The 22,790-nt window shown below is 34.5% G+C and overlaps 1 protein-coding gene across 1 annotated transcript in view; it reads left to right on the top strand.

Moving 5' to 3' along the window:
• ZC3H6 (zinc finger CCCH-type containing 6) overlaps positions 1 to 22,790 on the top strand; it is a 68,068-nt gene that overhangs the window by 27,589 nt on the left and 17,689 nt on the right. Inside the window, exons 2-8 of the mRNA XM_055107413.2 lie at positions 247 to 427; positions 3,629 to 3,751; positions 10,307 to 10,583; positions 12,226 to 12,359; positions 16,901 to 17,017; positions 17,664 to 17,777; positions 22,235 to 22,342. Coding sequence (XP_054963388.1) covers positions 247 to 427; positions 3,629 to 3,751; positions 10,307 to 10,583; positions 12,226 to 12,359; positions 16,901 to 17,017; positions 17,664 to 17,777; positions 22,235 to 22,342 — 1,054 coding nt within the window. The remainder of the gene's footprint in view (positions 1 to 246; positions 428 to 3,628; positions 3,752 to 10,306; positions 10,584 to 12,225; positions 12,360 to 16,900; positions 17,018 to 17,663; positions 17,778 to 22,234; positions 22,343 to 22,790) is intronic.

Here is a 22,790-nt window from a genome sequence, read left to right as displayed (position 1 = left end):
TGCTGATAATGGTTCTTACATTTTTAAAGGAATGTTAAATGAAGACGAATTCGCAACAGAAACCATATATGGCCTGCAAATGTAAAATATTTACTATCTGGGCCTTTATAGAAAAATTTTTCAAGTGCTTGTCTAAATGAATATAACATAACCTTTTTCCTTGGCATATGCTTTTTTTCTTTTGAAAATCTTTTTGTAAGATTTGTTTTAGAATGATATTTGAAAATTAAAATTTTCCTTCTATAGAGAAGATGGCGAATTAGAAGATGGTGAAATAGACGATGCAGGATTTGAAGAAATACAAGAAAAAGAAGCAAAAGAGAATGAAAAGCAGAAAAGTGAGAAAGCCTACAGAAAATCAAGAAAAAAACATAAGAAAGAGAGAGAGAAGAAAAAATCCAAAAGGAGAAAACGTGAGAAACATAAGGTTAGTTAGAATCTACTTTTTATTCTTTTGATAAATGTTTATGAAATATAAAATACTGAAAATTAGAAAGTAGAAGTCATTATTTTATTATAAAACATGTGGATTAGATATTTTCATTTATGTGATTAAACTTTCTAAACAAAGATTATATGAATTATCTTAAAGATTTAAAAAGTAATTAAGTTAAATCTTTTTTTTTTTTTTTGAGATAGGGTCTATTGTCCAGGCTTGAGTGCAGTGGCGCAATTTTGGCTCACTGCAGCCTTGATCTCCCAGGCTTAGGTGATGCCCCACTCAGCCTCCTGAGTAGCTGGAACTACAGGTGCACACCACCACACCTGGCTAATGTTTTATTTTTAGTAGAGACAGGGTTTTGCCATGTTGCCCAGGCTGGGCTCAAACTGCTGGGCTCAAGTGATCTGCCAACCGTGGCCTCCCAAATTGCTAGATTTACAGGTGTGAGCCACCACACCGGGCTTCAAGTTAAATTTTAATGCAGATTGAAATAAATAATATTTTAATTGATGGAAGCTTGTATACATGGATATTGGAAGATTAAGGAAAGAGAGTTTCATTCTCTACAGATACAGATTAGCAGCATTGGCATTGTCCATCTATTTATTATTCATTTAGGTATATGATCGAGTGCTTACTATGGAAACCTTTATGCTGTATGCTGAGGGTTATAGTAGTGAGTGAAATAGTTGGCTCTTAAAGAGATTACATTGCAATGGGAAAGCTATGAAAAAAACAACAGGGTACTGGATAGAGAATTATGTGGATTTGGGGTAGGGAAGAAGGGGAACCTATGCTGACTGAGAAATCATGGACAAGTTGGCAGCAATGTAGGAGCAGGTTTTGAAACTCCCTGAATTTCCTCCATTAAAATCACATCAATTAGGATAACACAACCAAAACCCATTGACAACATCTACAAAAAAAGGAAGAAACAAGTTATCTCTAATAAACCTAAAAAATACAAATGACTGGAGCCAAACGATAGACAGCAACAAGACCAGTGTAACAACAGCATCAGTACAAATGAAGCAGAGGGAAAATAAAGGGACTTCCAGAAACCAAGTTGCCAACAGATATTCACCTCAAATGGTCAGTGCCCAGCACGGAAACCTCATGGGCCTGAGAACAGCAACAGAAACTGGGAGGGGGCTGTGCTATCACCAGTTCATGCATGAATGTAAGGTGACCACAGAAATTGGATGGTGCTGAAAAGATCTGGACCTGATGAACCCCAAATATGAATCAACCAAATTCCTTTTTATGACAGAGTCCCACACTGAGGAGGTAACTGCTGGAAGTAAAATCTACATTGAGAAACAGGCATATAGGGCCAAGGAAAGAAATAGTCAGATAACAAATGGGGGAAGGAAGCAGAAGAGGCATAGCTCAGAAAATAGCCATATTTTTGAATACTTCATGCTAACAACAGAAGAGATAACCCTAGAGCTATGAAGCTAGGAAAGCTTTATTGGCCCATTCCATCCATTTTTTTCACATGAGAAGCAAGATAAGACTATGGTCACATTCCATAGTTGTTATTGTAAGATAAAAGAGAATAATGGAGAGTAAGTCTTCCAGAAAAGAAAGCATGCCCACAAAGCATATGAAAAATTTAACCTAATATTTTAAAATGACAAAAAATTAAGAAAACAATATAAGCTATGCTCAAACAGCATAGAATAATAACAAAACAAAACCAAACCAAAAGGAAGTACTTAATAAAATTATAAGCAGAAGTGATGAATTAGAATGAAAACCAACAGTTTTTTTAAAAAGATCAACAACATATATATCATTGACCAAACTTATCAATAATAAAAGGGAAAAGAAAAATAAATGTATATATGCTGACGGTGAAATAACTATCAAAAAGGAAATTAAAATCATAAGAAATTTATGTATATAATTTTATGAAAATAAATATTAAAAGCAAGATGAAATGGAAAATTTTCTAGAAAAGTACTACCTAACAAAATTAATTCTAGAGAGTCAAAAAGTCTGAGACTTTTTGGAGTTTGTAATCTACCCTACCAAGAAACACAAGGACCAAATCTTTTCAGAGTATAATTCTATTAGTATTTTTCAGGTGAAAGGTTTTCCTTAGAGCTGGAGCTGACTTCTGATGGTGACTGAGCAAACATGGCTTTTAAATAGACACTATTTATTTTAAATCCTAGCCAAGAATGATTAGATACTTAAAGTTGAAGCATTTGACAGCATAATTATAAAAATATTTCTTTATGTCACCTATCAAATCAACAAAGACAAAAGCAATAAAATCATAAAAACCAAACTCCAGACCATTTAGGAACAAGATGGAGGAAAGCAATTTGTCTTTCCTAAAATAACATTTCAGGATAGGTTAGAGAAAAACAGAGCTTTCCCTTGTAAAAGCATCAGAGTTCAATCATTTCAGCAAATTTTTACTGAGTTTGTACTAGATCTAGATGCTGGGACTGCAACGATAATAATACACAGAGCCAGTGTTTTCATTGCCAGGAAATGTAAGAACTCTTTAAAGAGAATGCTCAACTCGGGAAGGTAATCATTCTGACCAGATGGAGGAGATTTGGTCCCATTTTTTTTGAAATTGTATTAATACTTGAAAAAGCTTACTCTTGATATCAATTATCATTGTACTTGACATCAATAATCATTATCAATTACTTATGCTTTTCATTTCACTTTTGTTCAATTTTGTGGGCCAGATTTATTTTATTTTTGTAATTTGTAATGTTTTGGTATCTTTTAGTTTTAGGGTACTCATGCAATAGAATAAGAACTCCAAAGCCATTTTAGGTAAAAACAAATTAATACATACTCTACTCATGTTCTATGACCTTTCTTGGTGATCTAGGAGCCAATTTTACTTTCTTTAGGTTTAGCTTAAATGTAGATCATTTTAGAGCACAGGGGCAGAATATTTCTGTTTAGGTCAAAGGGATGATGAGGAAAATGTCATAAAGTCTCTGAGCAGAGAGGAAGATAGACTTCTCAGAAAACCTCAGCGAAGTTGGAATGGTGGTGGCCTTTGGGGCAAGAATTTTTCAGTAGTACTTCAGAGTCTCCTGGAATAATATAATCTACTGGTTGGTACCTCTGGCTGAAACAAGCTTATCTAATTACTAGTTAAATTTTCTTCCTTTTGCAAATGTAACATATTTGTCTTTCCCCTCCCTTCAGCATAATTCCCCATCTAGTGATGATAGTTCGGACTACAGCCTTGATTCAGATGTTGAACATACAGAAAGTTCCCATAAAAAAAGAACTGGTTTCTACAGGGATTATGACATTCCATTTACTCAGGTATTGCCATTTTTTTGTTTTGTGATAAAACATAGATAGCATAAAATGTACCATTTTAACCCTTTTAACTGTACAATTCAGTGATATTAAGTATATTGACAGTGTTGTTCAATCATCACCACTTATCCATTTCTAGAAATTCTTGATCATTCCAAACAGAAACTCAGCACCTATTAAGCAATAACACCTCGTTTTCCCCTGCCCCCAGCCCCTGAAAACCACTATTCTATTTTCTCTTTCTATGGATTTGCCTATTCTAGGTATTTCATGTAAGTGGAATCATACAGTATTTGTTCTTTTGTATCTGGCTTATTTCACTTAACATAATATTTTAAAAGTTCACCCAAGCTGTAGCATGTGTCAGAATTTCATTCCTTTTTAAGGCTGAATAATATTCCGTTGTGTGTATATATCACATTTTGTTTATCCATTCATCTGTTGATGGACACGTGGGTGTTCATGAAAAAAAGCTTCTACCTTTTGCTATTGTGAATCATGCTGCTTATGAACATGGGTATTCAAAAATCTTTTTAAGACTTCTTTCAGTTTATTGGCGTATATATTTAGGAGCAGAATTGCTAGATCATATGGTGATTCTATGTCCAACTGTCTGAGGAACCATGAAACTTTTCCACAGTGGCTGCACTATTTTACATTATTTACAATGTTTACATATTATTTACATTACAATAATGTAAGTATAAAAATACATTTACATTATTTACATAATGCCTGAGGGTTTCAATTTCTCTACATCCTTGCCAACGTGTGTTTTTTTTTCTTTGTTTTCTTTTGGAAACAGAAAATGAGTATGAAGTGGCATCTTATTGTGGTTTTGAGTATTGCCCTTTTAAGAGAAAAATTAAACTTTCAATTTTATTCTTTCTGGTATTTTATCAGACATAGGCTATAAATTTGAAATCTTTGAACATAAAGAATACATAATGTATTAGTTTGCTAGAGCTAACATAACAAAATTTTATAGACTGGGTGGCTTAAGCAATAGAAATGTATTTTCTCACAGTCTGGAGTCTAGAAGCCCCAGATCAAGGTGCCAGCAGGGTTGGTTTCTTTTGAGGGCTGTAAGGGAAGGATCTGTGCTAGGCTTCTCTCCTTGGTTTGTCACTGGCCTCCTTCTCACTGCTTTGTCCTAACATGGTCATCCCTCTGTGTGCAGGAACCCCTGGTGTTTCTCTGTGTCCAAATTTCCTCTTATTATAGGGACATCAGTCAAACTGGATTAGAGCCCACTTTAACAGCCTCATTCTAATTTAGTCACCTCTTTAAAGGCCCTATCTCCAAATATACAGTATTTTGTGCTAGGCAAGTTATGATGCTTCTCAGAGTCACTAGGAAGTATTTGGATCAGTGTGCACTTATCTGAAAAGCCCCAAAGTTTCTGAGTTCTCGTTTTTGTCAGTCTCACTGTTCTGGTCTACAAGAGCACTATTTTTTCTCCTAATTTGGTGTTCCTAATCTCTTGTGAGTTTAGAAACCAAAATACTATTTTTGTTAGAGTTATTTCTATAGTCTGATTCACTGTTGCCGCCTTTATAGTTGAGATTGCTAAGTGACCATTAAATAAATGAGGTTTTATTAAAATATCTTCTCTTAAAATTTGAAAAGAATTATACACTAGTTAATAATTTTATCTAGTTGGGTAAATATCAGAATGTTTATAAGGTCAATATGTCCAGTGATTTTAGAGTCAGTGGTTGTTGCTATTTCTCAGAACATTTTATAACTGTTCATTAAAAATATTTTTACCACAAGTGACAAAACTTTTAATTCAGCAACACTGATATGTAGTTAGATTTATTCTTTAGAAATATTCAAAAGTCATTTGGAGACTCTTACAATGAATGAAAAGATGCTAAGGATGGGCATTATTATTTCAAGTGAGAAGACATTTGAAAATATCAAGTAATGAGACAGGTTCTGGATTCATAAGTTATCACTGAAAGTAACCCCAAAGAGGAAGTTCCAAATATTTAAAATACTGGCAGCATTGTTGTAATAAGTACATAGCCTTCTATGTGGCCACTGTGGGAGGCAAGATGGATTTGTATGTATAAACAATAATGCAGTTGTTTTAGGTATCTCACATTTTTTAAACATTATGCAGTTATTTATTGTTAATAAATATGTATTGTTAATATTATGCTGACTATTATATATCCCTGTAGACATACTGTTTTATTTTTGCTTCAAAAAAATCAGTTAAAGAAATTAAGAAAAAGGATGGTCTTTTATATTTATCTACATTTCATTTCCAGTGTTCTTCACTTTTTTTGTAGATCTGAGTTTTAATATGATACCATTTTCTTTTAGCCAGACGCACTGCATCGTTTAGCCTTTGCTTAGCATATCTTATAGCACAGGTTTGCTATCAAATTCTCTCAGCTTTTATTTATTAGGCCAATGTGTTTATTTTATCTTCATTTTTTATAACTTTTCATTTTGTCATAATTTCAGGCTTACAAAAAAGTTGCAAGAATGGTGCAGAGAACTCCTGTATATCTTTCATCCAGATTCCCCAGTTAACATTTTACCACATATGCTTTACCTAATCTTTCTTCTCTAGTCTTCTCTTCCCTTCAGAGAGATCTAATTTGCCTTTATTTATTTATTTATTTATTTATTTATTTATTTATTTATTTGAAACAGAGCCTTGCTCTGCTACCCAGGCTAGAGTGTAATTTGCCTTTAAACCTATCTATTAAGTATTTTTCATACGTAGAAATTTGGTTCTTTAAAATCTTCTAAGTCATTTTTATAGTTTCAAGTTTGCTGCTGAAATGCTCATATTGTCTTTTACTTGAAAATAGCAGACTTCAGATACAAATTTCTATATCTGAAGTCTGTATTTCTTTTTTTTTTTTTTGAGACGGAGTCTCACTTTGTTGCCAAGGCTGGAGTGCAGTGGCGTGATCTTGGCTCACTGCAACCTCTGCTTCCCGAGTTCAAGTGATTCTCTTGCCTCAGCCTCCCAAGTAGCTAGGACTACAGGCGTACGCCACCACACTTGGCTAATTTTTGTATTTTTAGTAGAGACAGGGTTTCACCATGTTGGCCAGGCTGGTCTCAAACTCCTGACCTCAGGTGATCTGCCCACCTCTGCCTCCCAAAGTGCTGGGATTATAGGCATGAGCCACCGTGCACGGCCTGAAGTCTGTATTTCTATTGCCTGTTATTTTTTGCTGGTTCTCTTTCATGTGATCCTATCTCTTCATAAGCCTATTTTAGTTTTCAGTTTTTTCTATTCTGTGCTGAGCATTTTGTAGAAATAACTTTAGGCCTAGGATGATGTTCTTTTCCTTCAGAAAGGATTTTTACTTACTTCTGTCAGATTTCTGGTGACCCTTACAAACTTTATTCCAATTTCAGGATTTGAGACCTCTGAGCCACTCAGATTCCTGAAGGCTGGGCTGCAGTCTGTGATTCGCATTTTGAGATCCCCTTATAATTGAGGATGGGGGTTACTAAGCTTCCACCTTTTCCAGACTCTGGACTCCACCTTTTGTTTCCATAGACAACAGAGACAGTCTAAAGTGCTGTTGGATCTCTCACCTGGTTCTTCCTGATGGGGTGATACTCTCGGAGCAAATGCAGCTCCAAATGCTGCCCACTTCTCAGGATTTTCATCTACTCCATGGGTATTGGTCTAGTAATCCTTCACTAATTTGTTAGCTGTCTGATGTCTACAAACGGATTTAAGAAAAATATTTTGTCTATCTTTTCTACTTTTTTTAAGAGAGACAACTAGTCTGAATTACCCAGTCTGCTACTTACAAGAAGAGAAAGTTCAGTACCATTTCTTCCATATATATATGTTAGAGTTGACTCACTGAGAATTAAGATGATATCCTAATTACATCTAAAAATCCTTTTTCTTAGATAACAAGTATCTGCTATATAATTTCTACAATTACAGGGCAAAATTTGAATATACTGTTAACCCCCCAGCAGTTAAATTAGAGAACTTAATTTAGCTTCTTTTTTCCTCATCTTTTTTCAGGGCCTCCTTTTCCTTTATTTGTTTCCAGTGATTGCTGTGGGGCTTGTTTTTGTTTTACAGAAACCAACTCTATCCCTACAGACATTCTAGCAGTTTGTATAGCCAAATAATCAGTTGGCAAAGTGATTACAAAAGCTGTCTATTTTTGTGGAATTTATTGTCTTTTTCCTTTATCTTCTCTCGGTTGGAAAAATACCTGCTAGACCCTTGCCCGTGAGTGCGTTTTGTTCATCCCAATGATGACTATATGAACCATAAGGAATATGTGAACCACTCTAGAAAAGCGGGGCTGCTCTGTAACCCTTCATTCATTTCATGCTTCCTGGAAAACTCATACAACATGGTGTGAATGCGAATGTGAAGGACCTCAGCAGTCCACACTAGAAGTCTTGAACCACAAAAGGAGCCCTGGGATGGAATGTGCATTCTTAGGGGACTATTAAGAATATTTACAGTTGGGAATCTAGGGAGGAGGTAAATGAAAATTTAGGGATAATTCTACTTAAGGTAAGAACACAGAGATTATTTTGATAAAGCTATGCCAATCAGAGAACTGAATTAATGTTAAGAATCTAAAACTTGTATGAGAAGCATCTGATTTCCAGAGAAAAATTGATACTCATCTATTAACAAAGTAATCTTCAATCATAAAGTGTTGAAATACATCAAGTATTAATATAGTCACAGTTTTAATAAAAGGAAATATAACCATCATTTAACTAGTTAATTTAATCTTCAACTTAATCTAAGCAATTATTTTTTGTTTTGCTTTAGTTTTCATAGTGGCTTTAAAAAATGTCAGAAACACTGTTTTGGCTACAATCATAAATTCCCTTTTGAACTTCTGAAGTGCTAGACTAAGAATGGAGTTCATAAACTTTAAAAAGTACTACTTAAAACAAATCAAAAATATGATAGTGTTTTTAAAATTTAAAATTGATGAGTGAATTGGTTTTCTTGATTAGTTATGCATTTTTTCTCTATTTTATAATTAGAAAGATCTAATACTTCATTGCATTTCATTAAATACGTAGTCTCATATTGGTATTTTGCCAGAGTAGTATTTTATTTTATTTATTTATTTATTTATTTATTTTGAGACAGGGTCTCACTGTGTCACCCAGGCTGGAGTGCAGTGGTGCGATCTTGGCTCACTGCAACTTCCTTTCACCTCCTGGATTCAAGCAATTCTCCTGCCTCAGACTCCTGAGTAGCTGAGACTACAGGTGTATGCTACCACATTCAGCTCATTTTTGTATTTTTTGGTAGAGATGGTGTTTCACCATGTTGGCCAGGCTCCTCTCGAACTCCTGACTTCAAGTGATCCACCTGCCTCAGCCTCCCAAAGTGCTGGGATTACAGGCGTGAACCACTGTGCCCGGCCAGAGTAGTATTTTAATATCACATTTAAAATGCACTAAGCTGGCCAGGCACAGTGGTTCACACCTGTAATCCCAGCACTTTGGGAGGCTGAGGCGGGCAGATCACGAGGTCAGGAGTTCGAGACCAGCCTGGCCAACATAGTGAAACCCCATCTCTACTAAATATACAAAAATTAGCCAGGCATGTTGGTGCGTGCCTGTAATCCCAGCTACTTGGGAGGCTGAGGCAGGAGAATTGTTTGAACCCAAGAGGCAGAGGTCGCAGTGAGCCAAGATCATGCCACTGCACTCCAGCCTGGGCAACAAGAGCGAGACTCTGTCTCAAAAGAAATAAATAAATAAAATAAAATGCACTAAGCTAAAGATGAATTATTTGGTTTGGATTTGTCTAGATCCTTAAGTTGTAATTATGTGCAATTTTTTCTCGCTTTACTAAAAAAAATTGACAGAGGATACAATAGAACTAATAAAAATATTTCAGTGAATTGAGACAGACCTGAATACTGTCATTTAATAAACTTCTAGTACTAAAGTGTATTCTTTGTTTTCACATGCTTTAGTAAGGAAGCAATAAAACTAATAATGTTTGTTGTAATAAACAGTTTCTAATAAGCAACTTATTCACTAGATGTTTTTCACTATTAGGGAAAGCTCTGTTTTTTCTATTAGACCCTTGATATAGACATTTTCTTTTTATAAAATTTTCCACACATACAGTTTTTTATTAAATATAATGTAATTTGAGAATTTTCCAGTGTTAGGAGAAATAGTATGTTTTACCACACTCCTCCACCCCAAGCTATTTAACTATCTTTTCCCTATTTTCAAAAAGGCCTTTTCATTTTTTGGAGGAAAAATTTATGTATGATTGTGTGTATTTTTACTTTTTCCTGTGTGTAAGATACTGAGACATAGAACATAGAAAGCAAAGGCTAAAGCATAAAGATAACAATATTTAATTATCTCAGGGTAACATTTAGGCTTTTGAAGTTAGTGTTAAGTAGTATCATAGATAAGTACTGATCAAGAGTCAGAACTAATAACTGTCTTTTCTCCTTTCTCCAAACTTGCTGGGGGGAAAAGGATGTCCTGTGCTACTGTCAATTGCTGTATATAATTGAAAAATCCTGATAATGATTGTCCATTTTCACTTAGCGTGGACATATATCAGGAAGCTACATAACATCAAAGAAGGGTCAACATAACAAAAAATTTAAAAGTAAAGAATATGATGAGTACAGCACCTACAGTGATGACAACTTCGGTAACTACAGTGATGACAACTTTGGTAACTACGGTCAGGAAACAGAGGAAGATTTTGCCAATCAGCTGAAACAATACAGGCAAGCTAAAGAAACCGCAAATATTGCTTTAGGGTCATCATTTTCTAAAGAATCAGGGAAAAAACAGAGAATGAAAGGAGTTCAGCAAGGTAAGTTTGAAATTACAGTCTGTCTTAGAATGTGAGAACCTTATTAAAACAGGCAGCTATGGAGTAAAAACTTAGAAACTTATCCCCGTTCAAGATTAGCTTATTCTTGTAGAATCTAAATTCATTTTCTTTTATTTTGTAGACCTTGAGAACAGAATCTACAAATATTTCAATCTGTATGATACATGAATATTTCAGTTGGAAAGATATTCTAATGATTTAAAAATACATAAAAATGCAATACAACTTTCTTATATTTTTCCCCTTGCTTCTGTGTCATGTCAGTATACAGTTATCTCTGTTGCTGTATGTATTGCTTTAAATTTAGACCAGCTGGGAAGCTATACTTTTATTAGGCTTTAAAATACAGCAGTCATTTTTGCTAAGCAAGTGTGCATGGACTATGAACATCTTTTAAAATTGGAGATAAAAACATAATCTAAAGACATTTCTGCACTGATCACCTGTTTATCTGCAATATTGAATTACATGGTCCCTGGAGAGACCAGGACAAGTTGCCAGCTCTTGACAATAAGTGAAGAAACTATGGGTCATGTAAGCCTCAAATCAGCCTTAAGTATTGGCTAGTCAATATATCTGCTTCAGGAAAAGTGGAGCAATATGAGACTGAAGTGAAGTAGTGAGGAGCCACACTCTGTATAACTACCCTTTAATTATCTTTGCATACAGGAATCAGTTATGAGTAAATTTGGTTATTTCTATGACTTTATTTTTTCTCGATTTCCTAGCAGGATTTCTTTGAAAAATATGAATGTAGGCTTTAGCTGAAATAAAGGGAAAATAATTTTTCTACACATATGCTGTTGTACTGAGCAAGTTTGTTCCTGTAGTCTAGATGTTGTGGTATCAGGGATCATCCCACTTGGACAATAAGGGTAATGCAAAAAAGTCTTGCTCATCCCTTCCCACCTGGGGCTTTTGTTTTCAAGCTCCTACTTGTTTGTGCTCTTAAAGAACTGAGTATTGGCCAGGCCAAAGGCTCACACCTTAAGTCCCAGCTACTCAGGAAGCTGAGGAGGGAGGATTGCTTGAGCCCAGGACTTCAAGGTTACAGCAAGCTATGTTCTCACCACCATATTCCAGTCTGGGTGACAGAGTGAGACCCTGCCTCTAAAAAGAAAAACTAATTTTTGTAATTTGGGTATCTTTTTACGTACTTTTAAATACCAAGTTTTTCAAAAACAAAAGAAGTATAATTTTTCCTGGAGATATATGTGTATATATCTACTCAAAATTACCAGTGGAAATTTGATTTGCTGCTAATTAACCACTGATACCTACAATGTCTTCCTTAAATAGGAATATAATATTTGATTCTCTTAAAAACAGAAAGGCTTGTTAATGATCTTATGCTAAGGAAAATTAAAAAGAATAAAACTTGATTTCGCTTCTCTAGCCATGTGTATCCTTGTTCCTTGCCTTCCTATGTTGTTAACATCCCTTAGGAAACAGTACCAAGGAGATAAGATACAAAGATTTAATTTTTTTCATTGAATCTAGAAGGAAAAAAAAGAATGCACTGTATATTATAGACTATTAAAATGTGCTGTTCCTTATAAACTAATAAATTGAAAGGTATGCTGTTTTTCTTTTAAATTTAAGTACATTGTAACTTTTCTAGGTATTGAACAGAGAGTTAAAAGTTTTAATGTTGGTCGTGGACGTGGCTTGCCGAAGAAAATCAAACGAAAAGAACGTGGGGGAAGAACCAATAAAGGGCCTAATGTGTTTTCAGTATCGGATGACTTTCAAGAGGTACTAAGAATTTATATATAAGGAGGGGAGGAGCTTTTTCATCTTTTAATTTATTTGATGGCAAAGAAAGCATTGCGATTTTAATGATACTTCTCTAGTAAATGAAAAATTACCAGCTCAGATAAAATGAGTATCAATAACCTCCAAAAAATAGTTGTTAATTAGTTGTGAAACTAATTTACAGATTTTGCTGACTTTGAAATAAAATTGTTATGTTTGAAAGAACCTCAAAATAAAATTGCTAAGTTTAAAAGCAAAAATATATCCTCTATTAGTCTTCTTTTGTGCTTTTCTTTCCTAGGAATCATCTTCCCCAGATGTAACTGGCAATGAAGTGCTAATAGCTCAATATGTAGGGGGGACAAGAAGGGAGGCAGTGGTAAATTAACTTCCTTTTTAGAGTTGAAAAGATTGAAAGAGAAGAAAGGGGGATATAAATGGTTGGAAAGGTGAACTTATGTATGTTACATGTTGTAGATATTCAATAAATATATGTCAAATTGAGTTGAACTCTGAACATGAACTTTTAACCTTGTAGTGACTCCCTGGATTACTGTGGTCCAATTCCTGTATTCTACTACTGTTCTAGTAAGATTTGATTGAATTATAGAGGCAATAGTGGGTCATTAAAAGCTGCAGCTTTGGCCGGGCACAGTGGCTCACGCCCATAATCCCAGCACTTTGGGAGGCCAAGTCGGACAGATCCTGAGGTCAGGAGTTCAAGACCAGCCTGGCCAACATGGAGAAACCCCATCTCTACAAAAATACAAAAATTTGTTGGATGTGTGGTGGTGCACATCTGTAGTCCCAGCTACTCGGGAGGCTGAGGCAGAAGAGTCACTTGAACCCAGGAGGCAGAGGTTGCAGTGAGCCGAGATGGCTCCACTACACTCCAGCCTGGGTGACAGAGCGAGACTCCATCTCAAAAAAAAAAAAAAAAAAAAAAAAAGCTGCAACTTTGTGTGAGAGCTGAGAGGGATAGCTATATACTATAATTTGAAAATGCTTGGTTTTCTGATCTCTCAGTTTAAAGATAGTGGGCAGAGATTTCTTAATATGCACTCCTTAGTATACTGTTTCAGGAGATGTTAACAGGTGTGACCTAAAAAAAGAAGGTCAGACCCAAATAAATTTGCGAAACCCAGCACATGCCATCTGCTTTTGGAGATTCTCAGTTGACATTAATGTAGTAAAGCTTGTGAGCAGCTTAGGCAAAAAGAAGCTTATTTTGTTCAACCCATCATTTACTCAACTACAAACTATTTTTTTCCCTACACACCTACTAACATTCACTGAGCCACTCACTGTTCCATGGAACAGCAGCTTTGGAATTACTATGGTTATTATTTTAGAATTTTGGGGTGACTAAAAACCTGCCTGTCATCTTCTTAGACACCAGTAGACCTTTAGAATATGCTGATTTCCCTAACCCAAACTAATACAAATGCTTTCTAAGTAAGCCTGCTCCTATACCCAGTTCTTACACCCTATACCTTTAAACAAAATTAGCTTCCAGGAAAGTGTGACTTTGAGCAAGTTATACCTGTCTCTTTGCCTCAATTTGCTTAATCTGCAAAATGAGGGTATAGTATTAAGTTAACTCTAAGGGCCCCATCAAGCACAACATTTTAGATGTCTGTAGATCTGGGCTATACCTAAAAGATAATCATATAACAGAAAAATAAAGATAAAAATACATTATCAATCATGTCAATTTATTGGCTATCACGAGAGACATTTCTTATGATTCCAGAAACAACTGGGAGTGTGCCAGAGCCCACGGAAGCAGTTCATGTTCAGGAATGGTCTGCAGGTGGCCCATCCAGAATAGCACGAACATGCAGGCCACAGCAGAGTGGCCAAGATAGATCCGTCTCTGTCCTAGGCCTTTCAGAGACTATGAGAGTCTCCAAAGCCAAATCAATTTGGGGTACCTTCAGATTCATCATAATTTTTTTGAAAAATCAAGAGTAGTCACAAAGAAGCAAACTTTCACTGAATTTTAAAGGCTTCTTCATTTTATTGGCCATAATACTCTTAAATTGTTTTAGTATTTACTGTACCTATTACATTTTTTGTAATAAATATTATTTTCCTGGTAGATCCTTACATTTCCTCTACCTGATATATATTAATATTTTATGCTCTTGTCTCTTGTATCAATATATCTTCTAAAGTAAATAAGTTTTAAAATGACCAAGTACAGTAGGTAGCTTGGTTTTTTTTCTCCCTCCATCTCTCCCTCTTTCTCTCCTTCATTCTTGTATTGTTTTTTTATTCGCAGTACTGTCTTGTAATGCAAAGAATATAGGAGGAGTTGCAAGGCACAGTTCCTGAGTTCTGTCAGTCTGCTAACTCGCCATATCTTCTGGGCACTTAATTTTGCCCTAAAAATTTATTTGTTAAAGTTGCTTTAGATTTTCTATAGTACCTTGATTATAGTCAGGTTTCCCATAGCTGTGGACACTGAGATACTTTCTACTCATTTAAGTGGAACTAAACTAAAAAACGAAACAAAACACTTCGTCACCACAATCCTCTATTAAAACAATGAAACGTTATTTGGAAGTAATGTATACAGAAAGAGTAAGTTATTAATGAAACGCTAAGTACAACTTGTTGCATTTTTCAGGGTGTGTGTGTGTGATTACCTAATTTTTTTACTTTTTAATTTCAGAGTTATATTCCTCAGGTTGCTCATTGATTTTTGCATAATTTACTTTCTTTGGCTGTTTATTTTATTTTATAACAGCCATGATTCTTTGTATAGAATGCCTATGTGAGCTGGTCATTTATATCTGCTTATTCTAAACGAACCTCTAAACATAAAAATGTTTGTGAATCAAATTTATATAGATTTGAGACACTTTAAATGATTCTGTCATAGTATATTATAAGCAATTTCATTGTGTTTTCCTGGGGTAAATTAGGTATGTTTATATTTTTAAAACGAATCTCTAGGATTATCTGTTTACTTTGTATTCTTGTACCTTTTTTAGAATTCTTACAGTAAAATGTGATTTGAGCTGTGAATGCTGGGGATCAGATTTCAATTTAGACATCTATTGCCTCAATGTTTGCTGTGAGGCAGTCTCTTGTTTTCAGTAGATTGAACTTTATGCTCTCTCTTTTAGCAAATTAAGAGAAAAGGGAAAACAGAAATCAAATCAGAAGAGTAAATAGTCATTGAACTCCTATGATATACAGGGCACAGTGCATGCCAGGTGCATGAAAAATAATGTTGTTTTTTAGAGTTGATGAATGTAACTCATTACATTTAGCATGGCTAAGCATCATACTCTGCCTTGTTACTTAATCTTATACTTAAAGCAGAAGTTGAATAGGGGACTCAGGAGAAGTAAGGAAAACAAGTAGGGCTATAAGATTTCTTTTCCTTTAATTTTCTTAAGTTTTTTTCTTAACTTTTTATATTTAAAAGTTAAAGGTAATACACGCCGCCTGTTTGTTTGCCCTTTTTTTCCCCTAAAGAAAGTACAAAATAACTACACACATAAAATCTCTAATCCTGCCATCCAGAGACATACACTGTAAAATATGGGGGTATATTCTTTTTGTCTTTTTTCCTTTGCCTTTATTTATTATTGTAGAATTGGGATCAATTTTTTACTTCATAAAATATTGTAAACTTTTTTTTTTGTTTTTTGTTTTGTTTGTTTGTTTGTTTGAGACACTCTCACTCTGTTGCCCAGGCAGGAATGCAGTGGCGTGATCTTGGCTCTCACTGCAGGCCCCACCTCCCAGGTTCAAGCGATTCTCGTGCCTCAGCCTCCCAAGTAGCTGAGATTACAGAGGTGTGTGCCACCACACCCGGCTAATTTTTTGTATTTTTAGTATGGACAGGATTTCACTATGTTGGCCAGGCTGGTCTCAAACTCCTGGCCTCAAGTGATCCCAAAGTGCTGGGATTACAGGCATGAGCCACCATGCCTGATCTGTAAACAGTTTTTATGATCCAAAGTTGTTGATTTTTTAACGACTGCATAATATTCTACCACCTAAGTGTATCATAATATATTTGACCAGTCTTCTAGTTTTAAATGTGTAGAGTGTTTCTCGTTTTGCTGTTTGTTTTACTATGTCAGTATTTTATTATATGAATAGATCTTTGTGTCTCCCTGATAATTCTTTCAAAATAATCCCAAAAAGTACAAGTTGTATGTCAAACAATATGGATATTTTAAAGTCTTTTATAACATACCTATCAATAGTATGAGTGCATATTTTATTGTGTCTTTGCCCAAATTGAGAATTGTGAATTTTTAAGCTTTTTATAATTTTATTTAAAAAGTTATTCATCTTCATTAAAATAGAAAGAAATAGGCTTTTTTTTGCGATCACTAGTAGCATAAGTAGATTACTAGACACATATCTCTCTCCAAATAAATGAATAGCATCAGAATGTTCAATCTTGATCACTTTTTGTAGTCAATTTGTACTTTTTTCCAGATCAACTTAATCATACATTTTGATACCTATTAATATTTCATATGCTGCATTCAAATGGAATTTTTTTCTTGCAGTATAATAAACCAGGGAAAAAATGGAAGGTTATGACTCAGGAATTTATTAATCAGCACACAGTGGAACACAAAGGAAAACAAATCTGTAAATACTTCCTGGAAGGGAGGTGTATTAAGGTAAATTTATAGAGGTATCATAAGTCATTTTAACTTCCAAAATAATCTTTAAAATTAAAGTCTTTTGGGGGATGGTTAATTTTTTTCTCTTCTCATATAGTTGTAATAAAACTGGGTCTTTAAAATGTATCTTGCATGGAAATACCTTACATTAGAGCTCATTTAATTATGTTCTGGGACAATAACATAATTTGTTGAAATCGGATTTGTTTAAAAGACACATAATGCTACGTGGCAAGTACTGTTCAAAGTACAACTAATATTAAATGATTTAATCCTACAGTGACCCTACAAAGTAGTTAATGTTATTATCCCCATTTTATTCATGGCACCAAGAGGTTAAGTAAGTTCCCATGGTAGCTCAGCAAGAAATGGTGAGTGCTGGTTGCCAATTCAGGCAGTATCCTGTGAGGTCTTGCTCACTGTGCTGCCTTAATGCATGTAGCTACATCCACTGTCTTGGGCAGGAATTCTAAGGGGTCATTTGAGTTATTATTTGTTCATTATTAAAGACTGAAGATAATGACCATAATTTTACCATGAGACACCATGTAGAAAATTCAGCTGTTGTTTCTTTGTTTCTCTTTGTTTCTTACCTTTTTTTTTTTTCTTTTTTCTTTTTTCTTTTTTTTTTTTTTGTGAATAGGGAGATCAGTGTAAATTTGATCATGATGCAGAGTTGGAGAAAAGAAAAGAGATCTGCAAATTTTATTTACAAGGATATTGTACCAAAGGAGAGAACTGCATTTATATGCATAATATCCTTTATTTAAAATGTATGTTAAATAAAATGCTGGGGTTTTAAAGCATCATTGAGGTTTTAAAAAATAATAAATACACCCTATAAAGCCTAGTTTGGTTTTAAATTTAAAACAACACATTACATAAACCCAGTCTAGTCAAACTTTGTACTTCAAAAGAGCAAACTGACTTTTATTCTTTAGGGAAATGAGATAACTGCCCTTTGGAAAAAATTCTGTGAAGGGAAGGTACTTTAATATAATCAGCTTAAAGTATTTCAAGAGATTGTGCTTCCTGAAGGAGTAGTTGGCAAAATACTTATTTTGTTCCATAATTATTTTACTTAAGTTCAGGAGTAAAAAATTATCATTGTGAAAATTATAAGTCTTATCAAATCTTACCACTCAATGATAGATGCTGTATATTCTTCCCCACTCTCCCTTGGGAAATATATACATTTAAATTGTATTCCTGCTCCTACCCAAATTGGAATTTCACTATATATAGTGTTCTGGTCCTTTAAAAAAATGTATTCTGCAATTTTTCCATGTTAATTTTCCCCCAAATATCTGTCAGGTTGCTCACTACGACTTATGACTAATGAAGCTTTCCCCCACAGAATTGAAACTCTATCACAGACAAAATGTTTATATATATGGATTTTTCTTCTGGACTTCGTGTTTGGCTCCATGGATTTGTTCACCCTCATGTCTGTCTTGCTTTGCTGTGATTATTTCTGCCACAACAGCCACGGTAATATTCGGTAGATTCTGATGTTTATTTTTCCAGATAAATTTTTAAATTCTGTTGTCGTGTTTAAAAAATGTGAAAAAAAAAGAAAGTGAATAAAATGAAAAATGCCTGTTATCATAGATCAAAATGTCAAAAAATGGAACGATGTAATTACCAGAGGAATACATGATGAATTGGAACAGAAAAATTTCCTGTCTCAAAATCCAGAAGCAAAAAGGGAGCAGATTGAAATTTTGACTCCATGAAAAAGCTTGCATTTGCAAAACAAATACATATAACATGAGCTAAATAATAAGATAAATAATGAAGTGAGAAAGATTATGTGTAATTTATATCACTTACGAAGAGGTCATATCCTTAATATATGAGTTTCTAAACATTGAGAAGAAAAATGAGGGAAGAGATACAGATAATTCCCAGAAAGAGAAATGCAAATGGTCCCAAAACATATAGAAAGATGTTCAATCTTGTTCCTAATAAGGGGAATGTAATTTAAGCTACACTGAGATAACATTTGCAGCTGTGTCACGTTTGCAAAAATAAAAAAAATCGTGACAGTGAAGTTTGTTAGCAAGGATGTGAGAAAACCTTGATGCTGGCAATGTCAAAATGGTGCATTCCTATGGAGGAGAGCTTGGTAAATGCAATATGCATTTACCCTTTGACCCAGCAATCCCGCGTTTTGCAGTTTCTCCACAATAGACCTGGGCAGTGATTACTGATGGCTGCTAAAATCATGAGGTGAAAAGTTAATTAAGACCTTTACAATTGATGGATGGAGCTGACAACACCTGAAAGGACTGATCAGTCTTAACATTACTAAAAAGAAACAACCAGATATTAAATGCCTTTTGATATGATACAGTAGAGAGTATTTGAATACCATCTATGACCAATATTAAAATTAACAAATGATACAAAAATAAAAGGGAAAGGGGAACTTCTAGAAATCAGTAAAAGTAACTTGGGAGATGTATTAACTAGATACAATTTGTGGATCATCTTTATGTCCTGATCTGAAGAAAGGAATTATAAAAACATACTTTTTTAAAAGTCTGGAAAATTTGTATATTGACTGGTTACTAGTTGAAATTAACACATTAATTTTGCCAGGTTGGTAATGAAGTCATGATTGGTAAGAAAAAGTATTCCTGGCCAGGCATGGTAGGTCACACCTGTAATCCTAACACTGGGATGCTGGGGTGGGAGGATTGATTGAGGCCAGGAGTTGGAGACCAGCCTGGGTAACATAGTGAGACACCTCTCCCACTCCCATAACTAATTTAAAGAGGAAAGGGGCCAGGCACGGTGGCTCATGCCTGTAATCCCACCACTTTCAGAGGCCGAGGCGGGTGGATCACCTGAGGTGAGGAGTTCGAGACCAACCTGGCCAACATGGTGAAACCCCATCTCTACTAAAAATACACAAATTAGTTGGGCATGGTAGCGTGCACCTGTAATCCCAGCTACTTGGGAAGCTGAGGCAGGAGAATCGCTTGAACCTGGGAGGTGGAGGTTGCAGTGAGCCAAGATGGTGCCACTGCACTCCAGCCTGAGCAACAGAGCAAGACTCTGTCTCAAAAAATAAAATAAAATAAAATAAAATAAAATAAAAGGAAAGAAACAATAGTCCTTATCTGTTGAGAATAGGTATGGAAATATTTACAACAAATGATGAAAGTTGTTGAACCTATGAGGTCAACATGAGAGGGACTTCATTTTATTATTCTCTCTACTTTGGTATGGTTAATGACCTTCAAACAAACTTAGAAAAAAAATCCTAAGTAATGTCATCCTACAGAGAACCATACTTGGAGTATGGCATAAAGCCTTTCAGACTTTTTGTCTATGCTGGTATGTATGTATGAATGGATGTGTATATGTTTATACACATAATTTTTTATTTTTGTGAGATGGAGTTTCACTTTTGTTGCCCAGGCTGGAGTCCAATGGCGCGTTCTCCGCTCACTGCAACCTCTGCCTCCCGGGTTCAAGCAATTCTCCTGCCTCAGCCTCCCGAGTAGCTGGGATTACAGGCATGCACCACCACGCCTGGCTAATTTTTGTATTTTTAGTAGAGATGTGGTTTCTCCATGTTGATCAGACTGGTCTCAATCTCCCGACCTCAGGTGATCCGCCTGCCTCGGCCTCCCAAAGTGCTGGGATTATAGGCGTGAGCCACTGGGCCCAGCCTATACACATAATTTTTTAGAAAAATGAAATCTATAATGATTGTGAATATTGTATTTTTAAATTTAACATTTACATTAATATGGACTGTATTTTAATACACAGTGTGTTAATAAGGACCTTTTTTTCAGATGATTAACTCATTGTCTTATCTTTACTGATTTAAAATGGCATCTTTACCAGACCCTAAATTCTCATTTGTACACAATTCTGCTTCTATACTACTCTTATCTATTGTGGTATTTGATTATTCACCTCTGTAAGAGTATGTTTGATATTTGGTAAGGCAAATACTCCTTCCTTTTTAAAAAAAATGTTGTAATAGTCTCAGGTCAGAAGTGATTTGGCAAATAATAAAAACAAATAAAATGTAATGAATTTGTCCTATTCAAGAAAAATAAATTTTTTCAGATTTGACATATTTCTTTAGAAAGCAAATACTTTATTCTGTTTCTGAAAGCTTTCCATCTATTCTTATGGGGTTTTTGTTATATAGTCATGCTGTTTGTAAATAATAATAATTTTACTTCATTTACAATATTTATACCTCTTATTTAATTTTAATTGTATTGGCCACATTTCCAGAAGAATGTTAAATAATAGTGACTGTGGCAGACATAAAACATGTTTTAATGATAGTGCCTTTTTGTTTTAGCTTGTGGCTGCAGTTTTAAAGTAAGTTTTAAAAAATCAATTAAGAAAGTATATTTTTATTTTACTAAGAGGATTTTTTTTAAACCTAAAAAAGAAATCTAAAAAAGATTTTGAATTTTATCAGTTGCCTTTTGCATCTGCCAAAATGATCATATAATTTTTTTCTTGACCTTATCAGTGTTTACAATAATAAATTTCCTAAAACCATCCAGCTATTCCCTGAACATACATCACCTGAGAGTGGTATATTTTTCACTATACTTCTAGATTTAATATTTTCTTTATACGTTTGTCTCCAAAATCCTAAGATTAGTCTGTAGTTGATTATTGGGATATTTGCCTTTAACATGACATATTAAGCCTCTTAATTTTCTTTATAAATATAAGCTCTTGCTACAAAATTTATATAATATTTTATTTTATTGTGAAAAGTAACAGAGCTTATGTAATTAAAATATAATAGTGTTTGCTATAATAGTGATAAATGTTTTTTTCCTTTAAAAAGTGGCTTTCTAGTTTTAATAGAGAAAAAAGCTGTTTGAATGTTTTTGTATAATTAAAATATCTAACCTTAATAGAATTAAAAATAAGCTGATGTGATTATAGTAAATTCAGTATAATATATAATAATACAGCCTTATTGATTCAGCACAGTTGTGGTTTTGTGTGTGTGTGTGTGTGTGTTAAGAACACTTAGCATGAGTTCTACTCCCTTAACAAAATTTTAAGTATACAATACAGTATTGTTGACTATAGGTACAATGTTACATAGCAGATCTCTAGAACTTAACTATCTTGTCTAACAGTTGTAGGTTTTGGTTTAAAAAAAAATTAGACCTTGATTTTACTTGGTCTTTTCCTTAATATTTTTATTTACATGAATTTCCATGCAAGTTCTATCATAGTGGAGCAAAATGTTACCAGGGAGACAACTGTAAATTTTCCCATGATGATCTAACTAAAGAAACAAAGAAACTTTTGGACAAAGTGAGTAATATTTTTGTACCTTGATTATGTCTCTCCACAAATACATTTGACTTGAATCATATTTTATAAGTGATATTTTATGAAACTGCTGAGAAATTGAAAGTTTACTATTTTATATTTTATTCTATTTGAGCAATATTCTTTACCTTTTTGAACCTCATTCTGTTTATAAAAAATGAGGAGTTAGCTAGCTCCAAACCATTTCAACTGTTTTCTTTCTTTCTCTCCCCCTTCCCTCCTTCCCGTCTTCCCTCCTTCCCTCCTTCCCTCCTTCCTTCCTCCCTCCCTCCCTCTTGTTTGCTTGCTTTTTCTTTCTTATTTCTCTCTCTCTCTGTCTCTTTTCTTTTCTTTTCTTTTGGCAAGGTCTCGCTGTGTTGTCCAGGCTGGGTGTAGTGGCGTGATCTTAGCTCAGCTTACTGCAACCTCCACACCCTGCTCCTTGCCAACC

Source organism: Pan paniscus, chromosome 12 (genome assembly GCF_029289425.2).
Source record: "Pan paniscus chromosome 12, NHGRI_mPanPan1-v2.0_pri, whole genome shotgun sequence".
Lineage (NCBI taxonomy): Eukaryota > Metazoa > Chordata > Mammalia > Primates > Hominidae > Pan > Pan paniscus.
The sequence above is the reverse complement of the archived record's forward strand: the minus strand, read 5'-3'. Positions and strand labels throughout refer to the sequence as shown.